The sequence below is a fragment of the Talpa occidentalis genome, unplaced genomic scaffold, assembly GCF_014898055.3.
Source record: "Talpa occidentalis isolate TD23 unplaced genomic scaffold, MPIMG_talOcc4v2.1 talOcc4.10, whole genome shotgun sequence".
Lineage (NCBI taxonomy): Eukaryota > Metazoa > Chordata > Mammalia > Eulipotyphla > Talpidae > Talpa > Talpa occidentalis.
In genome coordinates this window covers 85,784,121-85,808,270 of record NW_023600993.1, presented here as the reverse complement: position 1 = coordinate 85,808,270, position 24,150 = coordinate 85,784,121, and the positions used below count along the sequence as shown (strand labels likewise).

Genomic DNA, 24,150 nt, shown 5'->3' with positions numbered 1-24,150 from the left:
TGGCTTAAGATTTTCACAGAGTAAGTTACTAAAGTCTGCTGATCCATAGGGTCAGGTCCTGTGTGCAATAACTAATTAATGTCTTTTGGCCAAAGATTCCCATAACACCAATGAGGACAATGTGTAGAATCCAGTTTTCAAGATTTAAAAAAATCCCTTTTTGTTTTATTTCCAAGTAACTTCTTTGTATTTGTTAAGTCAATAACACATAGCATTTTACAGGTTTAAATGGGGTTCCTATGTTAAAAAAGCTTTATTTCTGTAAAAGCCCAGCTATGTCATGGCTACTACACAGTGCCTTTTATCTTAAAATCAGTCCATCAGACAGCACAGTAAATACCAGAGAGCTGTATAGCTAATCAGCAGCCTCTCAAATATAACAATCAAAGGTATGGTTGTTGTAAAGGTTCCAGAGGCTGGAGGCAGCAGTCCAAAGAGCAGTAATGATGAGATGACAAATTGGGAGTGCTGTGACAGAATGGTGAAGAGGGAAAGCCAGGAGACACACAGTGCCTATAATATAATCAAAACCAATTTATTCATCAAGGGATGCAAACTCATGCCTTGAGGGGGCAGGCCAGTAGTGAAGAAGAGAAGTGGGCTGGTATAAGAGCAGCAGTCCTGTGGACAGAGCCAAACTGCAGGGTGTATATTCTGTCTAAAGACATTTACATTCAGGTTCTTGTTTGGGTTAAGACACTGAATGACAATTCAAACATTATAGGCCAAATTCAGCCTGTAAGCTCCCCGTTTACAAATAGTTCAGAAAAAAGCAATCATGTCTGTGAGGATGCCTAGGGTTCAAATAAGAATCCAGATATGTCTGAGAGAAGAAAGTACTTTCCTGTTCATAATGCCTCCTGGACATACCGGTCAAAGACTGATGACCTCCCAACCTCAATAGTGCTGCTGTAAAGCTGATGGGAAGTGTAGTGTGCCCAAATAATTTGTAATAAGTACCACAAAGCAATGACATCATAATGGATTCACTTTTTCTTTTTTTTGGATCACTTTTTAAATAAGTAATGGGGGATTAAAATCTACCACTAAAATATCCTCACTTAATATGCAAAAAGGGAGGTTGAATAACTAGTGAGGAAGAAACAAAACATAGTGCTTTGTACACACAGGGGCATAGCCTGTATGTGAAAGGTTTGTGTGTCTTCAACTGTGTTACAGGGGAATAAATTACAAATCACTGCTCAGAACAAGAGTTATCAGGTACAGAGATAATGTGGCAGTTGACCATGGTCTATAATACCTAGACATTAACTTTAGAAGCTTTTCCCTTTTTTTCTTTTCTTCTTTTAAATTTATTTTTATTTCTAAACAATATTTGCTTCCCCCCACCCCCAGAAGCTTTTCCCTTTTCAACATAATTTTTCAGCATTTAGAGGACGGTGTTACTATATAACTAGAGAGGAGTACAACATAGAGGGCTTCAATAATATTGGTCTTGCTTATTATTAAGCTGGGTGTTAGGTCTATGATTGCCTTATTATTATCTATATGTTTTATATTTTAAAGAGTCATTATAAAATTTTTATTTAAAATAAGCTTGTTTTAGACTCTGGTAGTTATCTACTTTGAGAAAACCCTAGTAGGAAAGGCTGTAAGAAATGTAAGCAAGCAGGATTAAAGTGAAAACATCTTTCTATTTAATCTTATTCCATTTTGGTGCCAACTAGAACCTTGATACTGATACAAATAAAGAGGCATTTGACATGTCAGTCTGATTTTATCAGGACTTGAAATAATGAAGAGTAATTTGAGATCTATCTACATAAATGCCTTCAGAAGTTATTTGAAATTTTATGATATATAAAGACAAAGTTTCTAAACAGTAAACATACTGTATCACTAGAGTAGCCTAGTTAGGAGACAAAATAAAATGCTGTTTTCTTGATGAGAAGCTTTGCAATGCTATATAAATGATAGTGTATAATCTTTAGCTAACTTTTTATCACCTGTTGGTCGGTTTGAAAATTCCGGCAGTTTAGGGCCTGTGTTGTCCAAGTTAATTCCTTGTTCTCCAGGCAATGGCTGTTGTTCGGCCTCCTCAAGACCAGCTGGACGAGTATCTGGGGTACTAAAAAATAAATTGCACATTTGAGAATAACTTGTATAGTTTATTCAAGAAACTAGTTTAACTTCCCCCTTCCATTTCTGAAGAACTTAAATTTGTTTGCATTGTCATCCTTACCATTATTTACATCACTCTAATACATTTTATGCCAAATATTCATTGTCACAAAAATAATCTGGCAGTTTCATTAAATGTTGAAGTCCACTTCATCTAAAAGCATGGATATTTACTCAAAGTGCTTTCTACAACTTTCTGATATGATTTTTACATTATCATCTAAGCCTTCGATGTTTTAAGACCTGATGATAGATAGTTTGTGTTATCAATGTTATAAAATACTGTTCCTATGAAAACCACACTAGCTTTGGTGTATCTGTCAAATTCAACCTGGGAGTAGACATAGCTTCTTTTTTGTGGATATTACCATGGTGGTTCTACCAACTCATAGTATCTTGAAAGAATGTGTAGGTTGGCTGATGAAAATGGTATTCAGATGAACAAAAAAAGGAGACCACCAGAACAAAGCTAATTAATTTTGCTGCATGAGTATTTACAGGCATCCCCACTGGCTTTGGGATGATTTAATTTCTCATATGGATGTATCTGAGAATTTTTAGTGGGGAAAAAGAAATGAAGAAAAATATTATCTACTAACACCCACATTTTCAAAGACCTTATTTTACTTATAATCTTAATGCTAGTTCAACTTTTTCCCCCTATCTTTAGTTTCCCTTTGCCCTGATCTTGGCCACTTACTTTTAGACAGTATTTTATCTCATTTTTAAATTAGGTAATTTATTTTTTTAAAAGATTTATTTATGTATTCAAGAACTGGGATACAGGCCAGAGGTGCAGGGAGTGAAAGGATTCACCAGAGGCAGAGTGAGGAACAGGAACAGGCAGACTGACTGAAATACACTGCTGAGGGTGAATCAGGAGGGGTCTGCTGTGCCATGTGGGTAGCTCCCTGGCCAGGGATCAAACTCGTGCTGCAGTGGCTGAGGATAGCATCATAGGTTGTGTCTTAACCCCTTGTGCCTCCAGGGAGGCCCTAAATTAGGTAATTTAAATTCATTTAAAAAGACCTGGCACATGGAATTTAGAAGCTGAAATGTGGCCTTGGCACATCCAGATGCCAATATAGATTTGTTTTTCATATGACTTCTCACTTGAAATTATAGAAAAGATTCTACAGTAGTCTTTACTTTCAAGGATTTCTATTGCTAAAAAACATGATATCTGGTTCAGTCACCTCATGTTATGGAGGAAAAAACAAAGGCCCGGTTAGGTATAAGAGTCAGGCTCTAGAGTTCTACAATGCAAGTGGTTAAGTTGGCAATAGATGCTCTACTTATTAAACCTACTATCTCCCTTTCTTAGGAGTCCTGATGGTTCTTTCGATAATTTGTATCTCTAACAAGCAAGCAATCTCCTGGTGAAGATAACAAAAATACATATTAATGGCAATTGCATAACCTTGCAATTTTACTCCCATCTCCGAGAAAGAATAAAGGTCCTTAATTTCAGTTTAATGATTAAAGGAATAAAATCCAGTTCAATCAATATTCCTTTTGGAAACATTTTATCAAAGCCAAAAACGTGACTTAAATTAACACTTAGCTTCAGGAAATGAAATAGAAATTGTTAATTGCCCTTCCTGCTGTGATCTTGCAAAATAACTAACCTGGAAAACCTTTACCAAAAGGGCAACTGACTTAAAAGATTCAATCATCTTAGCATGAGGTTTTAAGTTTCTAGGGATGATAAGCAGTCTTTAAAAGAAAGGCACCAACACAAAACACCATTTCTATTTGAGAGAGAACAGGGAGTCTCCACAGGAAGTTTTCATTTCCAAGACACATTCTGCCTTTTTGGTTCCCCAAGAGTAATTATAAACCTGAGTTGCTTTGGAGAGTTGTGATGTGGTAACACTGGCTACTTTTCAGGCTGAGAGCCAAAACTCCTGAGACTAAAGACTTAAGAGATATACATCTATCAGTCAATTGCAATGTATGAACCTTGTTTGGATCCTTAATTGAACAAATTGTAAAAAAGAAATTAATTTGGGATAATCAGGGAAATTTGAACACTGGATATGTAAGAATATGAAGTATTAGTTTTTCCAGGTGTGGAAAAGATATTGTGTGATCATTAAAAAACCATTCTTTTTTCCAGAGGAATATGCTAAAATACTTAAAGTAAATTTGCCTTAAAACAACCAAGATTAATGGATGAAAGCAAGATAGGCTCTGGGCTGATAATGGCAGAAGCAGGGGGATTTCACTATACTATACTATAAAATTAGAATATATACTTTTATGTTAAAAAATTTCCATCAAGAGCCTCCCATGGGGCCTCCCCGGTGGCGCAGCGGTTGAGCGCTGGGTTGCGAAGCTGCCCACAGCCTCTGCAGCGCCGGTTCGATCCCCGGCTGCTCCCCGGCCACCAGAGGAGGGTCCCACATGGCGCGCAGACCTCTCCTGCCGCCCACTGCTCCCCTCAGCAGTGTACTTCGGTCCTTCTGCCTACTCTGCTCCCCGCTCTGGCTCTGGTGAATTCTCTCGCCCTCCCATGCTTCTGACTGTACCCACTGCTTGTATAAATAAATAAAAATAAATCTAATAAATAAATAAATAAATCTTAAAAAAAAAAAAAAAAAAAAAAAAAAAAAAAGAGCCTCCCATGGTGGTGCAGGTGGTTGAGCACCGCGCTGTGAAGCTGTCCACAGCCTCTGCAGTGCCGGTTCGATCCTGGCCGGCTGGCAAGGGTCCCACATGATGCAGCAGACCTCCCCTGTCGCGCCCGCTGCTCCCCTCAGCAATGTGTTTCGTCAGTCTGCCTGCTCTGTTTCCCGCTCTGTCTCACCCTCCCGCGCGCATCTGGCCTATACCTTGGTTCTTGTATAAAAAATAAATAAATCTTGGGCCTCCCCGGTGGCGCAGCGGTTGAGTACTGGTTTGCGAAGCTGTCCACAGCCTCTGCAGCGCTGGTTTGAATCCTGGCTGCTCCCTGGCCACCAGAGGAGGGTCCTACATGGCGCGCAGACCTCTCCTGCTGCCCGCTGCTCCCCTCAGCAGTGTACTTCGGTCCGTCTGCCTGCTCTGCTCCCCGCTCTGGCTCTGGTGAAGTCTCTCACCCTCTAGCGCTTCTGACTGTACCCAGTGCTTATATAAATAAATAAATCTTTAAAAATAAATAAATCTTAAAAAAAATTTCCATCAAAAAGGTTGTCCACATACAAATAAATATATAAGATTTGAGGCAAAACTATCATAACCTACTTTAGATCTTGCTGACTATTTTTCTTCTTCCGAGGGGGTTTCTTCTTCTTCGGTTTATTTGCGTTGGCATTATTTTGCTTATTGTTTACCCCAAAATGGCCTGCAGAAATGTCACTCTGCAATAAGTTGACCAACAATGGGCTTGTTAGTGTGACATCCTTATTGACTGGAAAGCCTGGATTCTGACCACACGACATCTGATTTCCATTGGGTGCTCCACTGAAAGGTGCATTGAAAGGCATCCCATGACCTGAGAAGTGGTTTCCCGAGGCACTATTTCCCTGCATGGCCTGCACATGGGGGGGGACCATGTTGGTTTGTTGCATGCTAACATCAGGCATCATCTGAGACAAGCTGACATCATTATTTGCTGTAGTAGCAGGATCACCATGCTGCTGAGTTAGGTGTGAGCTGGGCCCTGGTGGCCGCAACACCTGCCCCTGAATCCCCATAACCTGAGATGGACTGTTGTTCACAGGTCCTTGCTGGGGCAGCATCTGTCCTGACATCTGTCCTGTAAACTGCACCATGTTTCCTTGCATGTTTGGAGTTGGTCCCCTCATTATCTGTGCTGGTCCCGACATAACATTGGATTGGTTCTGAGTATTAAACTGTTGTTTATTCCCTTGCATCTGATTGGTCATGATCTGCTCTATCATTGGGTTCTGTTGGAGCAAAACTTGCCCCTGAGGCCCAATCATCTGGTTATGTGTTGCCATCATCTGTGGGCCCTGCTGGGGGAGCATCTGCTTGGGTGGGGTCATCCTTTGGGGTGAAGGCCCAAGATTTTGGCTCTGAGGGTTCACCATCATCTGGCCCTGTGGCATAAGCTGGGCCCTTGAAAGGATCATAGGATTCTGAGAGTTCAAGGTTCCTTGTTGCTGGACCATCTGGCCTTGGGAGGGCACAATCTGCTGGTGCATGTTCATCAGCTGAGATGGTGGGCCCTGCTGGGGCTGGCCTTGCATGTTGCCCAGGTTCACCTGTGGAACCCCAGAACTACCAGACTGCTGGTTGTTCATGTTGCCATGAATTCCCATGAGGCTGGGCTGCATCATATTTGGTGGCCCGTGGGACACCTGCATCTGATTTTGAGAAGGACCAGCTCCTTGGCCACCTTTAAGAGAGAAAAAAAAAAGCAGTTTCAGAAAGAAATACTATCACCTTATTAAGATATTAAAATTACTGTAGTTAGAAAAACACCAATCACCTATATATATCCACTTAACTAACATTAGTAAATGTGTTGTGCTTGACATACTTTGTGAAGGTTTTCTGAAGTATGGAAATGTGACTATGGGATAATGGTTTAACTATACAATAGAGAAGAAGTCATTTCTTTATTCCTGTTTGATAACTTAAAGATAACATTTCCAAGACTAATAAAGTTTAGTTTCTTTCAGATTAAACAGGCAGCATCTTTTTTTTTTAACTTTTTTTTTTTTTTTTTTTTTAAGATTTACTTATTTATACAAGCACTGGGTACAGTCAGAAGCATGGGAGGGTGAGAGAATTCACCAGAGTCAGAGTAGGGAGCAGAGCAGGCAGACTGACTGAAATACACTGCTGAGGGGAGCAGCGGGCAGCAGGAGAGGTCTGCGCACCACGTGGGACCCTCGCCCAGTGGTCAGGGATAGAACTGGCGCTGCAGAGGCTGCAGGCAGCTTTGCAACCCAGCGCTCAACTGCTGCGCCACCGGGGAGGCCCAAGCATCTTTATTTTTAAAAATTACTTATAGCTACCTTAAAATGAAGAAAATTAATTAAAAGCACTGTAGGCTAGTAAAATAAGCTCTGAGTTAGATGAGTCAGGGAAACAAAGGATATGATGTATCCATTTAGAAAAATCTCAACAATGCTGAGAAGACATTTAAGGATCAGATGATGGTCCTAGTTTTTTAAAAAACTAACTTTGATTCTTAAAGTCTCAAAGGTTATGCATGTAATATCTGGATGCTGCACTTTAAAGAACACCTAATACTTCCTAATGACAGGTCTCTTCTGTCACAATGTGGTAAAAATTATTTAATCCTGATTTGGAAGCTGAGCCTCTAGTGGAAGTTAACTGACAAGAGGACCCAGAAGATATAGACAGAGGACATTAACATGGGATGTTAAAATTTCTGTGATCCTCTCCTGTGGTAGTCCCTAGGCACCAAACAGGGTATGTTTTATTCTTCGTTTTACTCAACAACTGTTAGTTATTATATCTCCCCTTTCTTTTTTCACTTTTAAATGGGGACTAAAAAGGAGTTAACCACAATGAAATTATGAGGCCAGTCCATACTCCAGTAGGGAAGGCAAGGGACAAAGTGTCCCTTGTTCATACAATCCAGAATTTCCCTGAATCCCAAGATACTTCCCTCGAAAATTTTGTAAATGATCATATAAACTCTAAACTTGAACTCCATGGCAATTGTATATACTATACATACTCAATAGCAGTGTATATTCATTTAATCAATAATTATTTATTGAGTACCTACTATGTACAAGGCACTTTTGGTGCTGATATAATATTAATAAACATCTGATCCCTTAAAGTCTAGTTGAAAAGAGGGGCCTCCCCAGTGGCGCAGTGGTTGAGAGCTGGGTTGCGAAGCTGCCCTCGGCCTCCGTGGCGCTGGTTCGATCCCCGGCTGCTCCCCGGCCACTGGAGGAGGGTCCCACATGGCGCGCAGACCTCTCCTGCCGCCCGCTGCTCCCCCCAGCAGTGTACTGCGGTCCTTCTGCCTGCTCTGCTCCCCGCTCTGGCTCTGGTGAATTCTCTCACCCTCTCGCGATTGCGCTTCTGACTGTACCCAGTGCATGTATAAACAAAAAACAAACAAATAAATAAATAAAACATGCCTCTATTAAAAAAAAAAAGTCTAGTTGAAAAGAACCATAATAATAGACAGACAAGTATTTTTTCAGAAATAAGTAAAGGTCATCAAGAGAAATAAAACAGGATAAGAAAACAGAGAACAGCAGACAAGAGTAAAGGTATTTTAAGATAAATATGGAAATCAAAACAGTATGCCCATGTGAAAGACACCATATAAAAATACAAAAGAGCTATATTTGGGCGGAAGAATTATAAATGATTTCATTAATGTTTTAAAACTTCCTACAGAAAACAAGAATTCATACAACTCAGGTATACAGTTTTGCATTAGCAGAAAGGGAAAGTCAAGTAGTTGACTTTCTAACCCTCTAACTAACCCTCTCTCTCATCCTTCAAGAGGTAGTATGAATTTATTAATACTTTTTTATTTTTTATTTTTTGTTCACTTTTTTATCATTATTATTTTTTAATTTTTATGTTATTTTTACATCATTTTTCATTTTGTACAACGTATGCATTTTCATCTTGGTTATAGTCCCCATACAATTCCCACCCCCCCTTGTTTTTATCCTCCTCCCTCCCCCGCCCCCCCAGTGTATCTCTGGTTTATAGTTGCTTGTTGATTTTGATTTTTTTTTAAAGATTTATTTATTTATTTATACAAGCACTGGGTACAGTCAGAAGCACAGGAAGGTGAGAGAATTCACCAGAGCCAGAGTGGGGAACAGAACAGGCAGAGTGATGAAATACACTGCTGAGGGAAGTAGCAGGCGTGGCAGGAGAGGTCTGCGCACCATGTTGGACCCTTGCCGGTGGCCGGGGATGGAACCAGCACTGCAGAGGCTGCAGGCAGCTTCCCAGCCCAGCGCTCAACCACTGCGCCACCGGGGAGGCCCTTGATTTTTTCTTTTTTTTAAAGATTTATTTTATTTATACAAGAGCCGTGGTACAGACTAGATGCACGGGAGTGTGAAAGTATTCACCAGAGACAGAGTGGGGGAACAGAACAGGCAGACTGATGAAATACACTGCTGAGAGGAGCAGCAGGCAAGACAGGAGAGGTCTGCTCACCATGTGGGTTGCTCTGAGGCCGACCTGGATGGAACTGGCACTGCAGAGGCTGTGGACAGCTTCACAGCACCACACTCAACTGCCTGCACCACCAGGGAGGCCCTGATTTTAATTTTTACTTTATTATAATTAGTCTGTTTCCTAGTCCCTTATTTAGGTTTTCTTAATTCCTGCTATGAGTGAGACCATCTGCTATTTTTATTTTTTTTTCTGGCTTATTTTGCTGAGCATGATCCATTCCAGCTCCATCCATGTTGCTGCAAATTCCATGAGTTTATCTTTTTTGATGGCTGAGTAATATTCCATTGTGTATATGTACCACATCTTCTTGATCCAGTAGAAGGAAATAAAGGTGAAACACTACATGACATACACCTCAGTAACATCTTTAAAGACACATCACCCAAAGCAGTGATAGTGAAGGCAAAGATAAACAGCTGCGACTACATCAAATTAAAGAGCTTCTGTACAGCAAAAGAGACAGCAACCAAAACAAAGAGACATCCTACCGACTGGGAGAAAATTTTTGCACACAACACTAATAATAAGGGACTGATCACAAAAAGCTGATGAGACTCAACAAAAACAAAGTAAATAATCCAGTCAAAAAATGGGCAGAAGAGCTAAAAAGAAACTTCTCCAAAGAGGAAACGCAAATGGCCAACAGGCATATGAAAAAATGTTCAACATCACTTGTAATCAGGGAAATGCAAAACAAAACTACAATGAGATACCATCTTACACCAGTGAGAATGGCACATATTAAAAAAACTAGCAACAACAAATGTTGGCAAGGATGTGGCGAAATAGGAACTCTCCTGCCCTGCTGGTGGGAGTGCAAACTGGTCCAACCACTATGGAAAGCTGTGTGGAGATTCCTTAACCTGCTAAAGATGGAACTTCCATGAACCAACAATTCCACTCCTAGGTATTTACCCAAAGGACACAGAAATATTAATTCCAAAGGGCACCTGCACCCCTATGTTTATAGCAGCACTATTTACAATAGCTAAGCTATGGAAACAACCCAAATGCCCCAAAATAGGTATTTATTATTTTTTTAATATTTATTTATTTATACATACAAAAGCTGGGGTGTAGGCCAGAGGTGTGGGGGGTGAGAGGATTCACCAGAGACAGAGTGGGGAGCAGAACAGGTGGAATGACTGAAATATACTGCGAAGGGGAGCAGCAGGCAAGACAGCAAAGGTCTGCTGCACCATGTGGGTTAGCTCCCTGGCTGGGGATTGAACTTGGTGCTACAGTGGCTACAGATAGCTTCATGGTGCTGAAAATTAACCCCTTGCACCACCAGGGGGGCCCGACAGTTTGAATTTAAGAGAAAATTAAGTTAGGGTTTTTCCTTCCTTAGTAATTTATAATTAAAGTTAGAACTGCATAATGTTAACTCTAAGTGGGATGGGAGTTCAGAAAATATTTGAGTTTACTCAAATAATCCAAACTCCCCGAGTGAGAAAGGGTTCAATGCATTAGTCATGTGGCACCTAAGCCATGAGAAACTTGAAGTCTAGGCTTATACAATACTGCTTTACCAATTTTTAGCCATTCTGCTCTCACTTCTCCAAAATTTCTTCTTACACACAATACACTATTGGCATTAAATATGCACTGATTGAGATATGATCTTCAAACCTCACAGTGTATACCAGAATTTCAATACTCATCATAAAAATGCTAACATGTACTACTTAAGATTTAAAAGTTGCAGTTGTCCAAAATGCCACATGCCTCCCTGCCTTTGTATCTGTAGTTCCCTTTGTAAGAGCCACCTTTTGTACTTTCACCAACTCAGAAGTTTGCCCATGGGCCAAGTCAATCCCACTAACAGTGTCTAGACACTGCCATATTCAACTGTGTACACATTGTGGCTACTGTCTGTGCAATAACAGCAGCAGAGTTAAGTATCTAAAACTCTTGCTATCTGACTCAATATAGAAAAAAAATTGCTGATTTGAGCTCTAACTCAAATTTCATCTCCTTAGATATGGAATGAATAATTTCTATGTTCCTGAGACATTTTAACTACTCTTGATCTATCAGCTATTATCCTAAAAGAATAACTATTTGTGGATTTGATATTAAGGGGAGAGACCAGAACTTATATTTATCTGTAACTTCTTGTTGTCTATCACAGTATCTATCATATAATGCTCAATAAATGTTGGCTGAATAAATCACAGAAAACAAACCTGCATGCTGGACATTTTGATTTGCTTGCAGCTGGGGGGCTCCTGAATTCCCAGGGGTGGTTGCTGTGGTTGAAGGCACCTGACCTTGCATAAAGTTCGGATTGGCCTGTCCTGCTGAGAAGCCAGGTGGGAGGCGTTTAGGCATTCCTTAATAGAAAACAATGAGTAAGGCAGTTACCTAGCAAATTTATACTCTTGCTTAGATATGGAATGAATAAGGAAGGATGAGCTGCATGAAGTCTCCACTGGCTTAGCTCTCTCTGTCACACTGGTAAAATCTTTAATAATAAGGTTGGGAAAGATGGTTAAAAAAATCAACACAATCTCTTACATGAGCATTGTCAAAATGAAAAAGAAATACTAAAAAATTTACACTTAGAACATGCCAAGGAAAAGATGGCAATCTGCTCCCTAAATGTGATCTGAGGCCACGTCACAGCAAGGTTTAGGGCTCACTTTTCTCTGTAGTACAACAGACGCCAAAACTTTACATACTTTAACACAGGCACAAAGAAATATGCTAAATTATTTCAAATCCAAACAAATTGGTAAGAAATACTATAAAACAAAGAGCTGGGTCCTGATATTAAGGATAGGTGATTTTTTTTCCATTGAGGGAAATGGATGACAATATCTTTTGTGGAAAATTTCCCCCCAATAGTATACTTGTCTCTTTGGAAGAGATAAAAGATTAGAAACAATTCATAGGAGATTCAATGTAAGACTATATTAAATTTATCATTATGCCTTCCCCTTACAAAATTTGCTGCAATTCTGACAGCTATGGTACCAAAAATGTGCTCTAATGAAGTCTTACTAAAGTATTACTTCCTTTCATAGGAAGGTTTAACTTTAGAAAACAAATTTTTAAAAAGGAGACTCTCAGAACCCACTCATTGTTTATAATGTGGGCCTTGATGTGGCCAGATCATCTAGGTGAGCACATCATTTGCTCTATGAAAGCATCAAGACCTAAAGCTCACTTAAAATTTTCATATTAGTCCATTAATTTTTTTTAAGGGCCAAATTTTCAATGTCCTGAAAAACGCTTTATAGACAAATATGCATTTGTCATTTCTTTAGCAGTGACAAGTCCCCATTTGCATGCTTCCATTGTAATTAAATCAATCGTCACTTTTGCAGGAGGACCACCCAGCTTCAACTGATCCAAGGCGAGATGCCCAGAACAGTGAAGTTTGGAGCTAAAACATCTTGCATTTTCTAAAAGCCTCTTAGGGTTCAAATATTAGAGCCTGCATGTCAGTAAAATTAATTACAAGAGAGTGAAAAGACTGATGAGCAACTTAATTTCACCAGAAACCATGGGAACATGCCTTTGCTATGTTGCGCTAAAGATGCAAGGGTTTTTTCTGGGTAGACAATGGGTGTCTTTTGGTGGGGGGTGTTTATCAGATGACAGTATTACTGACACTCTCTATACCTTACTGAACAGCTCCAAGCACATTCATGTGCACTAGATCAATGATTAATAAGAATAAATAATAAACATGGAGATGGATAAATTTTACTGTAATCGTTTTACCTCTCACACATTAAGCTCCATTGCTTTTTCTTCATACAAGAGGCACCTTACAAAATAAATAAATAAATCTCCTTTAGGTATAACTGGTGGAATTCCCTCTCTAAGGAGCAGGCATTGGCATTATAAAACTATAAAAGTCAATGAATCCTGAACTATTCACCTTTAATACTTTAATCAAATTTAACAAATACCATGCTTACTATTTTAGTAACTATCAAAATTGAAAACAAGAAGGGTCTTCTCCTCAAAGACCCTGTACTTATTCTTTTCATTTTTCTTTGCTACATAATCTTAATTGTTTTCAACAGTTGAGTAGTTTAAGTTGTTAATAAAATGCATGTTTCTCTTGGACATTTAAATATACTAGTAGATCAAGCAAAAATAATTTGAAAAACAAAATGAACATCTCTATATTGAATTTTACCTGCATTTTTATCCAGAGGGCTAGTTTAAATGTAACCAGTAAGATGCTGCATAATATATTAAGTTAATAATGTATCAAGTTAACTAAATTCTACCGTGTCACCACTATATCAACAAAACCAAAAAATTACATCCTTATTTCACTCCCTCCATTAACTCTAAAAATTAAAGTCCTACTAAGATCTATCTCCAGTAAATTTACCAACACAAATAGCTTCAGTGTTCCTCACCTCCTAGGCCTGGATGTAAACTCTGTGGCCCCTGGTTTGGTGGTTGCTGTTGCATCACCATGAAGTTAGGTGGCACGTTTCCCTGTTGAACCATAGGATTCCGACCTGGAGAGCTGACAGGCTGCTGAAATCCCTGGGGAAGTGGGTTATTTTGAGGTGGCCTTGGTCCCATCTGCTGCTGAGTTTGGTTAACCGTTGGGGAGGATGCAGGGGATCCCTGCTGGAAGGAGGAGGGGGAGGAGGCAGGAGACTTGTTGGTGAGGTGGGGCTGCTGCAGGGGGGTTGGGACCCTGGAGGGCCCTCCCTGCAAGTTCTTCATCTGAGGAGCTGTGAACTGGCCTGGGTTGTTCATCTGAGGAAAGTTTGTATGGGCTTGTGAGGCTTGCTGGCTGCCAAAGGGATATGGAGGGGGAGGGTGAGAAGGTGTCTGTACCGTGGCTAAGGATGGTCTTGCCTGGAGTTGCTGTTGCATTGGGCCAGGCAAGGGAGCCTTCTTCCACCCTTGGTTTGCAGTCATTGTTCCCAGAGAACCCTGGGCTGGAGGAGGCTGAAGGGCTCCAGAAGGCAGCTGGTTCCAGCCTGGAGGAACAGGCACCTGAGTTGGGGCAGTAAACTGGGCTCGAATTCCCTGTGGCTGTTGCTGTTGATGCTGCTGTGGGGGTCTTGCCTGTAGCTGCTGCTGCTGCTGCTGCTGCTGCTGCTGCTGCTGCTGTTGCTGCTGTTGTTGTTGTTGCTGCTGCTGTTGCAGCTGGGAAAAAGTAGCTGGGTTCATTTGTCTGTTCAAAGGGACAGGCTGCATTGGGTGGTGTGGGGGAGCTAAAGATCCTGAGGGATGACTTTGCTGCTGCATATGAAGCCCAGAGACGAGTGGATCCATTGCATCTGTTTAAAGACAGTCAATAAAGCAATAGTTAAATTACTGCAACCGCAACCTAGATCCCAGATCAGTAGTCTTGGCATTCTGAAAATTCAGAATAAAATCTGTTACTATACTATTCAACAAAATGTTCCTGAGCAAAGCAATATACCAAGATAACAGAAAGATGAATCTTGTCTAAAGAGTTTATGGTTCAGAAGTGGATGTAAGAGTCAAACAAAATGTGGAGAATGACATTTTCAACCATAACTCAGGGAACTATGTTTATTAGTTATGAGAAAATAAAATATAACAAAACAGTCAATTGCAATAACCTAACAATCTTAGACAAATTTCTTCAGTGTAAGTCTATCAGTGCCTCTAATATGCTAATTTTGAGTCTTCAGGCGGGAGGGTAAAGTATGATGCATTTACTAAATTTACTCAACCACAGAATTTTCTGTCATGGAGTATGTTGCAGACTAAGTAGGTAAAGGAAACATTAAGAATGTTGGGGTATAACTGAGAAGAGAATAATTAGAAATTCTTAAGAAGAAATGACTACTTTTAACTACAAGAAATTAAGGTTATTTATTTATTTATTTATGCATATAAGAACTGGGATACAGGTCAGAGGTATGGGAGGGTGAGAGGATTCACCAGAGACAGAGTGGGAACAGAACAGGCAGATTGACTGAGATACACTACTGAGGGGAGCAGCAGGTGAGACACCATGTGGGTAGCTCCCTGGCCGGCCAGGGATTGAACTCGTGCTGCAGAGGCTGCAGATAGCTTCATAGTGTTGTGTTTAACCCCTTGCATCACCAGGAAGGCCCAAGGTTAATTTTTTAAAGATTGTGGCATTTCAGTTGAGCAGCTGGAATATGGCATGAACTGATTTTTGTAATGCTATGTGCATGGGGTTCCAGATTGGAAGTCGTTACCTGACTGAGAAGCAGGGCGAGGAGTCCTGGGCTGCAGTTCTGAATTGGGGCCTGGTGCCATCATGGAAGATGTCACATTTCCACTCTGGGGTATCATAACAGGGGCAGGGCTGGTCATCCTTATTAATCCTAGAGAAAAAAAATCCCCAAAATATAACACTGGAAATGGTACAATATTTGCTTTAATGAAGTATTTCAAGAATATGAAAAGGTATGAAAAACTTCTGTACCCATCATTTATCTTGCTGTGACTCTGAATGTTTTGCCCTGTCTCCTTCAGATATATATGGAGATGCTGCAGAAATCCCTTACTCCTTTTCAATTTCATTCCATTTTCAATGCCTTATAATTGGGGTTAACAGTTCCATGCATGATTGTTTATATTTTCTACATATGTAGGTTTTTTAAAAAAGGACTGCTTTTAATAAGTGACACCTTACTACATGTACTCCTCGGTATGGATTTTCAGTTATTATTTTTTGATACTCATAATCTTGATTGCTATAATAGTGCTCCATTTTATGAATTTCTAGGGTCCTTCCTTCCACTGCAATTTTTCATTCTTTCAGTTTTGCAATGTAATGTATTTATGATATATTCCTATGGATATGTGTGTCTTTGGACTATATAGTTAGAAATGCTGAGTTTTAAGATATAAGCCTCTACTAGATACTGGCAAAGTGTTCTCAAAAAGTGGTTATACAATTTATACTCCACCTAGCAGTTTGACAACTTCTCTTGCCCTAATTTCTGATACTGTTAGGCTTTTTAGGATTTAGCACCTATGTCCATAGAGAAAATAATCTACAATCATCCTCTTTTATTATCTTTTGATTTTTTGGTATCAAGATTAACATAACTTCAAAATAAATGATTTGGAAGGCATCTTTTGTCTATTACTCTGGAAGAATATGTGAATCAGTTCTTTAAATGTTTAATAAGACTAACCTGTAAAACCATCTGTAACTTTGGATTATATTAATTGATTCTTTCCATTTTTAAAGTAGTTACAGATTCTTTTTTTTTTTTCAAGTTTTCTATGTCCTAACTCAGCTTTGGTAACCATTTTCAAAATCGTTAATTTGGCAATGTTTTCAAATTTATTAGCATAAATTAACATACAGGATATCCATGTATCACTCTGAGGTACAGTTCACATACTATAAAAGCCACTCTTGGGCCTCCCCGGTGGCACAGCGGTTGAGCGCTGGGTTGCGAAGCTGCCCGCGGCCTCTGTGGCGCCGGTTCGATCCCCGGCTGCTCCCCGGCCACCAGAGGAGGGTCCCACATGGCGCGCAGACCTCTCCTGCCGCCCGCTGCTCCCCTCAGCAGTGTACTTCGGTCCCTCTGCCTGCTCTGCTCCCCGCTCTGGTGAATTCTCTCACCCTCCCGCGCTTCTGACTGTACCCAGTGCTTGTATAAACAAAAACAAACAAACAAATAAATGAATAAATAAATAAAACATGCCTCTATTAAAAAAAAAAAAAAGCCACTCTTAAAAGTATATGCTTTTCATTCTTTACATTGCTTGTGTCTTCTGTTTTTTCTTTAATTGTCTTACCATGACAATTCTAGTTGTCTTTTAAAAGAAACATCTTTTGGTTTTGCTGCTCTGTTCTATGGCTTTTTTTGATAGATACTTTAGTTATCTCTGTTCTTTATTATTTCTTTCCAAAAAACTACCTAATCAGTCTGGTGTTCTTTGTAAGTCAAACACTTAGCTTGTTAATTTTCAATTGATGTTCTGCTCCAATATAAGTTATCTGAGAGTAAAAATTTTCTTCCAAAGATGCTTTAGACTTGTGGCAGGCTTTGGGGCCTTGCTCTGGGCCAATCCCATTTGGATGGGCTTTTATCCACGAGGGGACGGCTAACTTTGGGTGCTTGATTTAGAAACTCTATTCTTTGCCTTTCCTGTATTGTTTCCTAATTGTATTAAAGTTCCCATTAAAGTCTCAAAATTTTTTTTTTTCTTCCAAGTGCTGTATTGGCAGTATCTCATAAATTTTGATTAGTACTATTCTCAATCTATTCTAAATATTTTCTAATGTTCATTATAATTGCTTTTAAAAAATTCAGTGAATATTTAGGATGTATTTTAAAATTTCTCTAAATATGGGATATTTTGATTTTTGGAGGGAGGCACTGAAAACGTAATTGCACTATTGTGAAAGAACATGATCTGCATGATACCAATATTTTGTATTTATTGAAACTTGCTTTTAGAATAAAACATGGTCCAGGGCCTCCCTGGTGGCGCAGCGGTTGAGCGCTGGGTTGCGAAGCTGCCCGCAGCCTCTGCAGTGCCGGTTCAATCCCCAGCTGCTCCCCGGCCACTGGAGGAGGGTCCCACATGGCGCGCGGACCTCTCCTGCCGCCCGCTGCTCCCCTCAGCAGTGTACTTCAGTCCTTCTGCCTGCTCTGCTCCCTGCTCTGGCGAATTCTCTCACCCTCCCGCGCTTCTGACTGTACCCAGTGCTTGTATAAATAAATAAATAAATCTTTAAAAAAAAAAAAAAAAGAATAAAACATGGTCCATTTGTATAAATGTTCCATTTGCACTTGAAAAGACTTGCTTCTTTAAATACCCACTATATCGAAACTACTTTAATTATGTTATTCAAGCTTTCTTTACCCTAATTTTTTATAAGCTTGATCCATCAATTACTAACAGAGGTGTATAAAAATCTCCCCTAATATTTGCTATCTCCCTATAATTTTGCCCATTTTTGCCTCACACATTTTGAGGCTAGGTTATTAAGTACATAAAAGTTTAGTATCTTCCTGATGAGTTCATCTTTTTATATCATACAGTGGCCCTCTTGTTCCTCAATAACGCTTTTGTCTTAGTCTGTTTTATCTCATAAAAATGTTGTAGTACTGTTTAACTTGGTTAACATTCACCTGATTGCCTTTTCATCTATTCTTTTAACTATGAAATAAGTCCTTATATTTCTTAGGTTTTCCTTTAATAGCACATAAATATGAGATTATTCAATCTGATTAATCTTAATTGCTTTCTTTTTATCAGTGTTTATAATCCATTTATTTGCCTTTATTAATAATTATTGGTATAATTTATTATTTTATGATACCACTGGTTTTTATCCTTTTTTCTATGCTCTTTTCCTATCTTGAATTTTATCAGATATTTTTCATGATGTCCTTCCTCTCTCTCCTCTACTATTAGTTTATACATTCTATTTTTTTAATGATACCTTCAAAATACTTGACTTAAAGTCTAAAGACAATACATGAGAATCATTTTACTAAGTAAGTCAATGCTTATCTAGACTAACCCCATGTGTATAAATTATTTAGCTCACCATTCCTTCTAAAATCTTATTTATTCACTCTTAGGTTAATTTTCTTCTTCCTGGGCCTTTCCTCGTGGCGCAGGTGGTTGAACGCAGTGCTGTGAAGCTGTCCACAGCCTCTACAGTGCGGGTTCAATCCCGGCCGGCCAGCCGGCAAGAATCCCACATGGCACAGCAGACCTTTCCTGTCTCGCCTGCTACTGCCCTCAGCAGGGTATTTCTGTCTGTCTGCCTGTTCTCTGTCTCTGGTGAATCCTCTCACCCTCCCACACATCTGACCTGTACCCGGGTTCTTGTATGCATGAATAAATCAATCTTAAAAAAAAAATTTCTTCTTCCTGAAGTACATCCTTGAGCAGTTCAATTAGAAAGGGTCTATTAATGGTAAAATCTCAGTCTCCTTGGAAAGGCCTTTACTTCATACTATTCTTGATAGTATACTTAGGCTTAAGATTCTAGGCTGTCAATTACTTTCTCACCACTTTGCAAATATCATTCAGTGTATCCTGGCTTCCAATGTTACTGTTGAGATCAGCTGTGGGCCTGATAAATGATTGGTTTTTATTCTGAGTTTAACATTCTATTTTTCAAGTTCTGAAGTTTACAATTTGTGTCTAGATGTGGATTTATTTTTATTTGTAGTGCTCAGGACTACTGGGCTTCTGAATCTGAGGCCTACAGTCTTTCATCAATTCTGGAAAATTTCAGTCGTTCTCTCTGACTAGTGTTTCTCTTCAATTTTTTTTTCTTTTGGAACTCTTACCCGCCGTGTTAAACCTTCTCATGTTATCCTTCATGTTTCTTGACCTCTCATTTTTTATGTCATTTTTTACCCTGCTACATTCTTGGTAATTTCTTCAAATTCATCTTCCAATTCACTTGTGTCTAATTTGTTGAATATAAGCTATTCACTTTTAAATAATTGTTTAACTTCTCTAAGTTCTGCCCCCATCCCCCCAAATTCTCTTTGTTTTAGAAGACTGGTTTTTTCCTTATGATTTTCATAATTTTTTAAAAAAAGATTTATTTTTATTTATGCATACAAGAACTGGGGTGTAGGCCAGAGGTGCAGGGGGTGAGAGAATTCATCAGAGACAGAGCAGGGAGCAGAACAGGAGAATCTACTGAAATATACTGCTGAGGTCTGCTGCGCCATGCAGGTTTGCTCCCTGGCCAGGTACTGAACTCAGGCCACAGGGGAAGTGGCTGGCGACAGCTTGATAGCTTTGAGACTTTAAATCCTGTGCCACCAGAGAAGTCCTGATTTTCATAATTTAAAATAACTTATCTATAATTATGGATTTAAAAAATTTGGATACAAAATTTAAAAAATTTAGATCTAAGCTAACTTATAGTAGGCCTGAACTCTGAGAAGTTTGTAACAGCTTAGGTTGAGGATGTACTCCTCCAGAGCGTCAACAATTATTTTATTTATTTTTTTAAAGATTTATTTATTTTTACAAGAACCAGGGTACAGGCCAGATGCACGGGAGGTGAGAGGATTCACCAGAGACAGAGTGGGGAACAGAGTAGGCAGACTGATGAAATACACTGCTGAGGGGAGCAGCGGGCAAGACAGGAGAGGTCTGCTGCGCCATGTGGGACCCTTGTTGGCCGGTCAGGATCAAACCCGCACTGCAGAGGCTGCAGACAGCTTCACTGTGCGGTGCTCAACCGCCTGCGTCACCAGGGAGGCCCAGAGCGTCAACAATTATAACCAGTCTAAAACTACTTAATGTCTTAGCTTGGCTGTTCCTGGGTCATTTACATAATACATTAAACTTTCAACATGTATAATAGTAGACAAGACAATTCCACCACCATATCCTCCAACCCCCTACCTGGAATCCAGGTCAAGAGACACAAGTCTCCCTGTGCCATAGGGTAAAGATTTCCAACCTACTTTTCCCTGAAAATTCTGATTCATCAGGGATTCTGAACTCTTCCTTTTATATATGGATCCAAGGTAAGGCTTTTTCCTTCCTGGTCATTAAAATTCAAATCCCCTGGCCCATACAAAATCTTCTCACTTGCTTATTTAACTTTTCATCTTTGACTTCTCTTTTTTGCCCTGGGGATGTCCCTTACTTTCTTACAAGCTCAGCTGTGCATTAAATACTATGTTTTATATAGCATTTTTAGGTGTTTTTTTGTTGAAGAGGCAAATGTTTATCTGTTGAAACTGGATTTGTTTCTGAAGAATCTTACCACATTAAAAAAAGTGGTAATTAGAATGTTCTTAGGAGATAAGAAACAGATTTTTTTAGTCTACAATTGGCTTCGTATTCTCAGAAATGTTACATGCTGACTACATGCTCAGTAGTGATACTATAAAGTATATTCCAGCACTAGGTGGGAATCTGGCCTGGATACATGGTTCTCAACTGGGAACAATTTTGTCCCCTAGGGATATTTACCTCTAGGTAATATCTGGAGATATTTTTGGTTAGCACAATTGCAGAAAAGGGGTGGTAGTGCTATTGGCAATTAGTAGATAGAAGTGAGGGATGCTGTTAACCAACCCACAATGCACAGGAAAGCTCACCACAACAAAGAATTACTGTCTCAAAACATCAGTTATGACAAGTCTGAGAAACCATGACTAAATGACTAGAGTATCCCCACTCTGAATTCTGTAAAGGTATAATAAAAAAGAATATGGAGTTTGTTTTAATTACAAAAGTTTTTTTTGGCAATGATAATAGGAGAGTAGTGCTAAGAATAATTGACAATCTAAGACATTCTAGATATATAATTTCAAGTCATTTATTATTATTTTATAAATTAAGTTCTCTTTCCCTAGAAAAGCCTTTATTTTGTTTAACTTAATATTAAATTTTGTTAGCATCCACTGTTCCAATGGATAACACAGAAAATATTCCTAAAGTAGGCTTGGCAGTAAAGAGATATATAGGGGTGGGGCCTCCCTGGTGGCACAAGGGGTTAAGAAGCAGCACTATGTTGCTACCTGCAGCCACTGAAACACAAGTTCAATCCCTGGCCAGGGAGCTGACCCACATGACGCAGCAGACCTCTCCTGACTCGACTCGCCCGCTGCTCCCCTCATCAGTGTATTTCAGTCAATACGCCTGTTCTGGTCCCCACTCTGTCTCTGGTGAATCCTTTTTACCCCGGCACTTGTGGCCTGTATCCCAGTTCTTGTATGCATAAATAAATAAATCTTTAAAAAAAATACACAGGGGTTAAAATGTTACCGTGACTACAGACCATTAACTAATTGATAATTCCTGAAATTTTATATTATATGCATTATTGCAACCAGTATCCTTCATTAAATACCAATCTACCCTAATTTCATCCCAAAGCTTCTAAATTTCCTATGTTGCTGAGAACTCTATCACTGTAATTTATACTCATGTCCCAGAGATGCTCAGAAATTATGCCTGCTATTTGCCAGACAGTAGCTTAGAAGAGCTTGCTGTCAGTGTGCTGATACTGGTTTAATGGAATCCTAACATTTTAAAGTTGTAAGTGCAACTAAGGCTGGTAAATATTAAGTCATTTAGCTAACATTGAGACTAGAACCCATATTTCTTGACATTCATTCTAGGTCTCTTCATTCTATATTCAACATGGCTAGGCTCTTCCCATACTTCTGGCCCTGGTCACCTAAAATCTCTCAACAAGCTGCCTTAACATGAAATGCTCAGAAGAAATACATCTACTGATTCCCTACCTATCACATTGGATATTTTACATTTACTGTATTATTTTACTCCACAACAGCATAATAGTGTGTGTCCTGACTTACAATAGGAACCCAGTAAATGTTTGCTACTTGGGTCAGGGTTCATCTAATTTCAAACATCAGCTCAAAATATTGTAGGCATTATTATCTCATTTTGTAAGTGAAGACAGCTTTTGCTTGAAGAAGAATAATAAGTAGCTTGTAATAGTAATAAGTAGGTACCAGTAAATGGCAGTGTCAGTGTAAAAACTTAGTTTCAATTCTATAAGACCAAGTCTTCAGATATAATTTAGAACAATGGCTTTATAAGCAATAAATGTCCTTACACATTAAAAAAAAAATAGAAATACATTTCAGAAGCAAAACAAAACAAAAAAAAAGAACAATGGCTTTATAAATTGAGCTTTTCCTTAAGAGCTACTACGATAGGTGGGGAGGTGAATAATTTGGTATAGTTTAATGTGCTTATTCTGCTTTAGCCACAGCTGCTGTGCTTTTGGGTCTATTTGAATAAAAGATCCTATGCCAGAAAAAATTTGAAAGCCACTAGTGTTGTGAAAAGAATACTGTAGTAGGAGTTAGATCTGTGATATTAGCCTACTCAACCCTGGACAAATTGCTTCCTTTCTGTGAGCACTTCAGCTTCCTTACAGTTTTAAATGAGAAAGCCAACTCAATTCTAATATCCTGTGATTCACAGAATACTGAGTTCAATCTTTATAAAAGAAACTTCAGGGTTAACAGAAGAACAAACAATTTATGATTCAAATTCTAAATACATAAAAGCATTCTCCTACTATTTCTACAGATTTTATATAAGCACTTAAGAACTCTCAGTTCAGAGAAAGTGAAAGTTAGAAAGCTACATTCTCCACCATACTATAAATATCCTGAGGGTAGAAAATGCTTTATTCATTTCCATTTCCGAAAGTTAGCATAGTTCCTATCATACACAAGAATGCAATAAATGTTTGCTGCGTTGCTCAGTGCTCATCGACCTTTAAGCAAGAGCCGGAAAGATTGCAAAGACTAGATGTTTCATGTACTGTGACATTAGCCTCTAAAAGTGACTCATGTTTTGCTTTCCTGAACCAGGAAACAGATGTAGGTATGCCAGGATCCCTTGCCTATCTTGTAAGAATCAAATGATTATACATTAAAGCCAAAAAAGGAAACTAGCAAAATGTAAGATAACTGAATGGGAGTTCTCACCTGGACCACCTGCCATGGGGAATCCTGTCTCCATCCTGACTGAATTTGCAGTTCCCATGGGCCCATTCATTCTCACATCTTGGTTTCGGTTCTGAGCCAATGCCAGGTTGATAGCACCTTCCCCTGAAAATGACAGTCAAGTTAAAAAGGAAATCATCAAAATACATTGTTAATAAATTTTGTTAAAGACAAGTACAGAAGAATGAGCTTCAGTTTTCTATGTTTTTTGAAAAGTTCTAAGTTTATAAACATAAAAAGGGTGGGTTCAATGTTATACAGAATCTTTCTTCAACCTCATCTTAAGTTTATTTACATGAAGGACTAGGAGACCAAGACCAATGCTCACAATAGAACAGATGGGCAATCATTAAGGATGTAAAGCATCAGTAAAAAGCTTGGAACTCTGAATATTTATTTTCAATCAGTTCATCATGTGTGTCTG

The 24,150-nt window shown here is 39.1% G+C and overlaps 1 protein-coding gene across 9 annotated transcripts in view; it reads right to left on the bottom strand.

Moving 5' to 3' along the window:
- The window catches only part of NCOA6 (nuclear receptor coactivator 6), a 79,523-nt gene that overhangs the window by 20,822 nt on the left and 34,551 nt on the right, over positions 1-24,150 (bottom strand). For 7 of the 9 annotated variants that reach the window (XM_054696940.1, XM_037496521.2, XM_037496530.2 and 4 more), the window contains 6 exons: positions 23,709-23,831; positions 15,471-15,599; positions 13,671-14,552; positions 11,475-11,621; positions 5,368-6,484; positions 1,968-2,089 (listed from right to left, as the gene is read on the bottom strand). In XM_054696940.1, the coding sequence (XP_054552915.1) occupies positions 1,968-2,089; positions 5,368-6,484; positions 11,475-11,621; positions 13,671-14,552; positions 15,471-15,599; positions 23,709-23,831 (2,520 nt within the window). The remainder of the gene's footprint in view (positions 1-1,967; positions 2,090-5,367; positions 6,485-11,474; positions 11,622-13,670; positions 14,553-15,470; positions 15,600-23,708; positions 23,832-24,150) is intronic. The other 2 variants (XM_054696947.1, XM_054696949.1) reach the window with 2 other exon arrangements.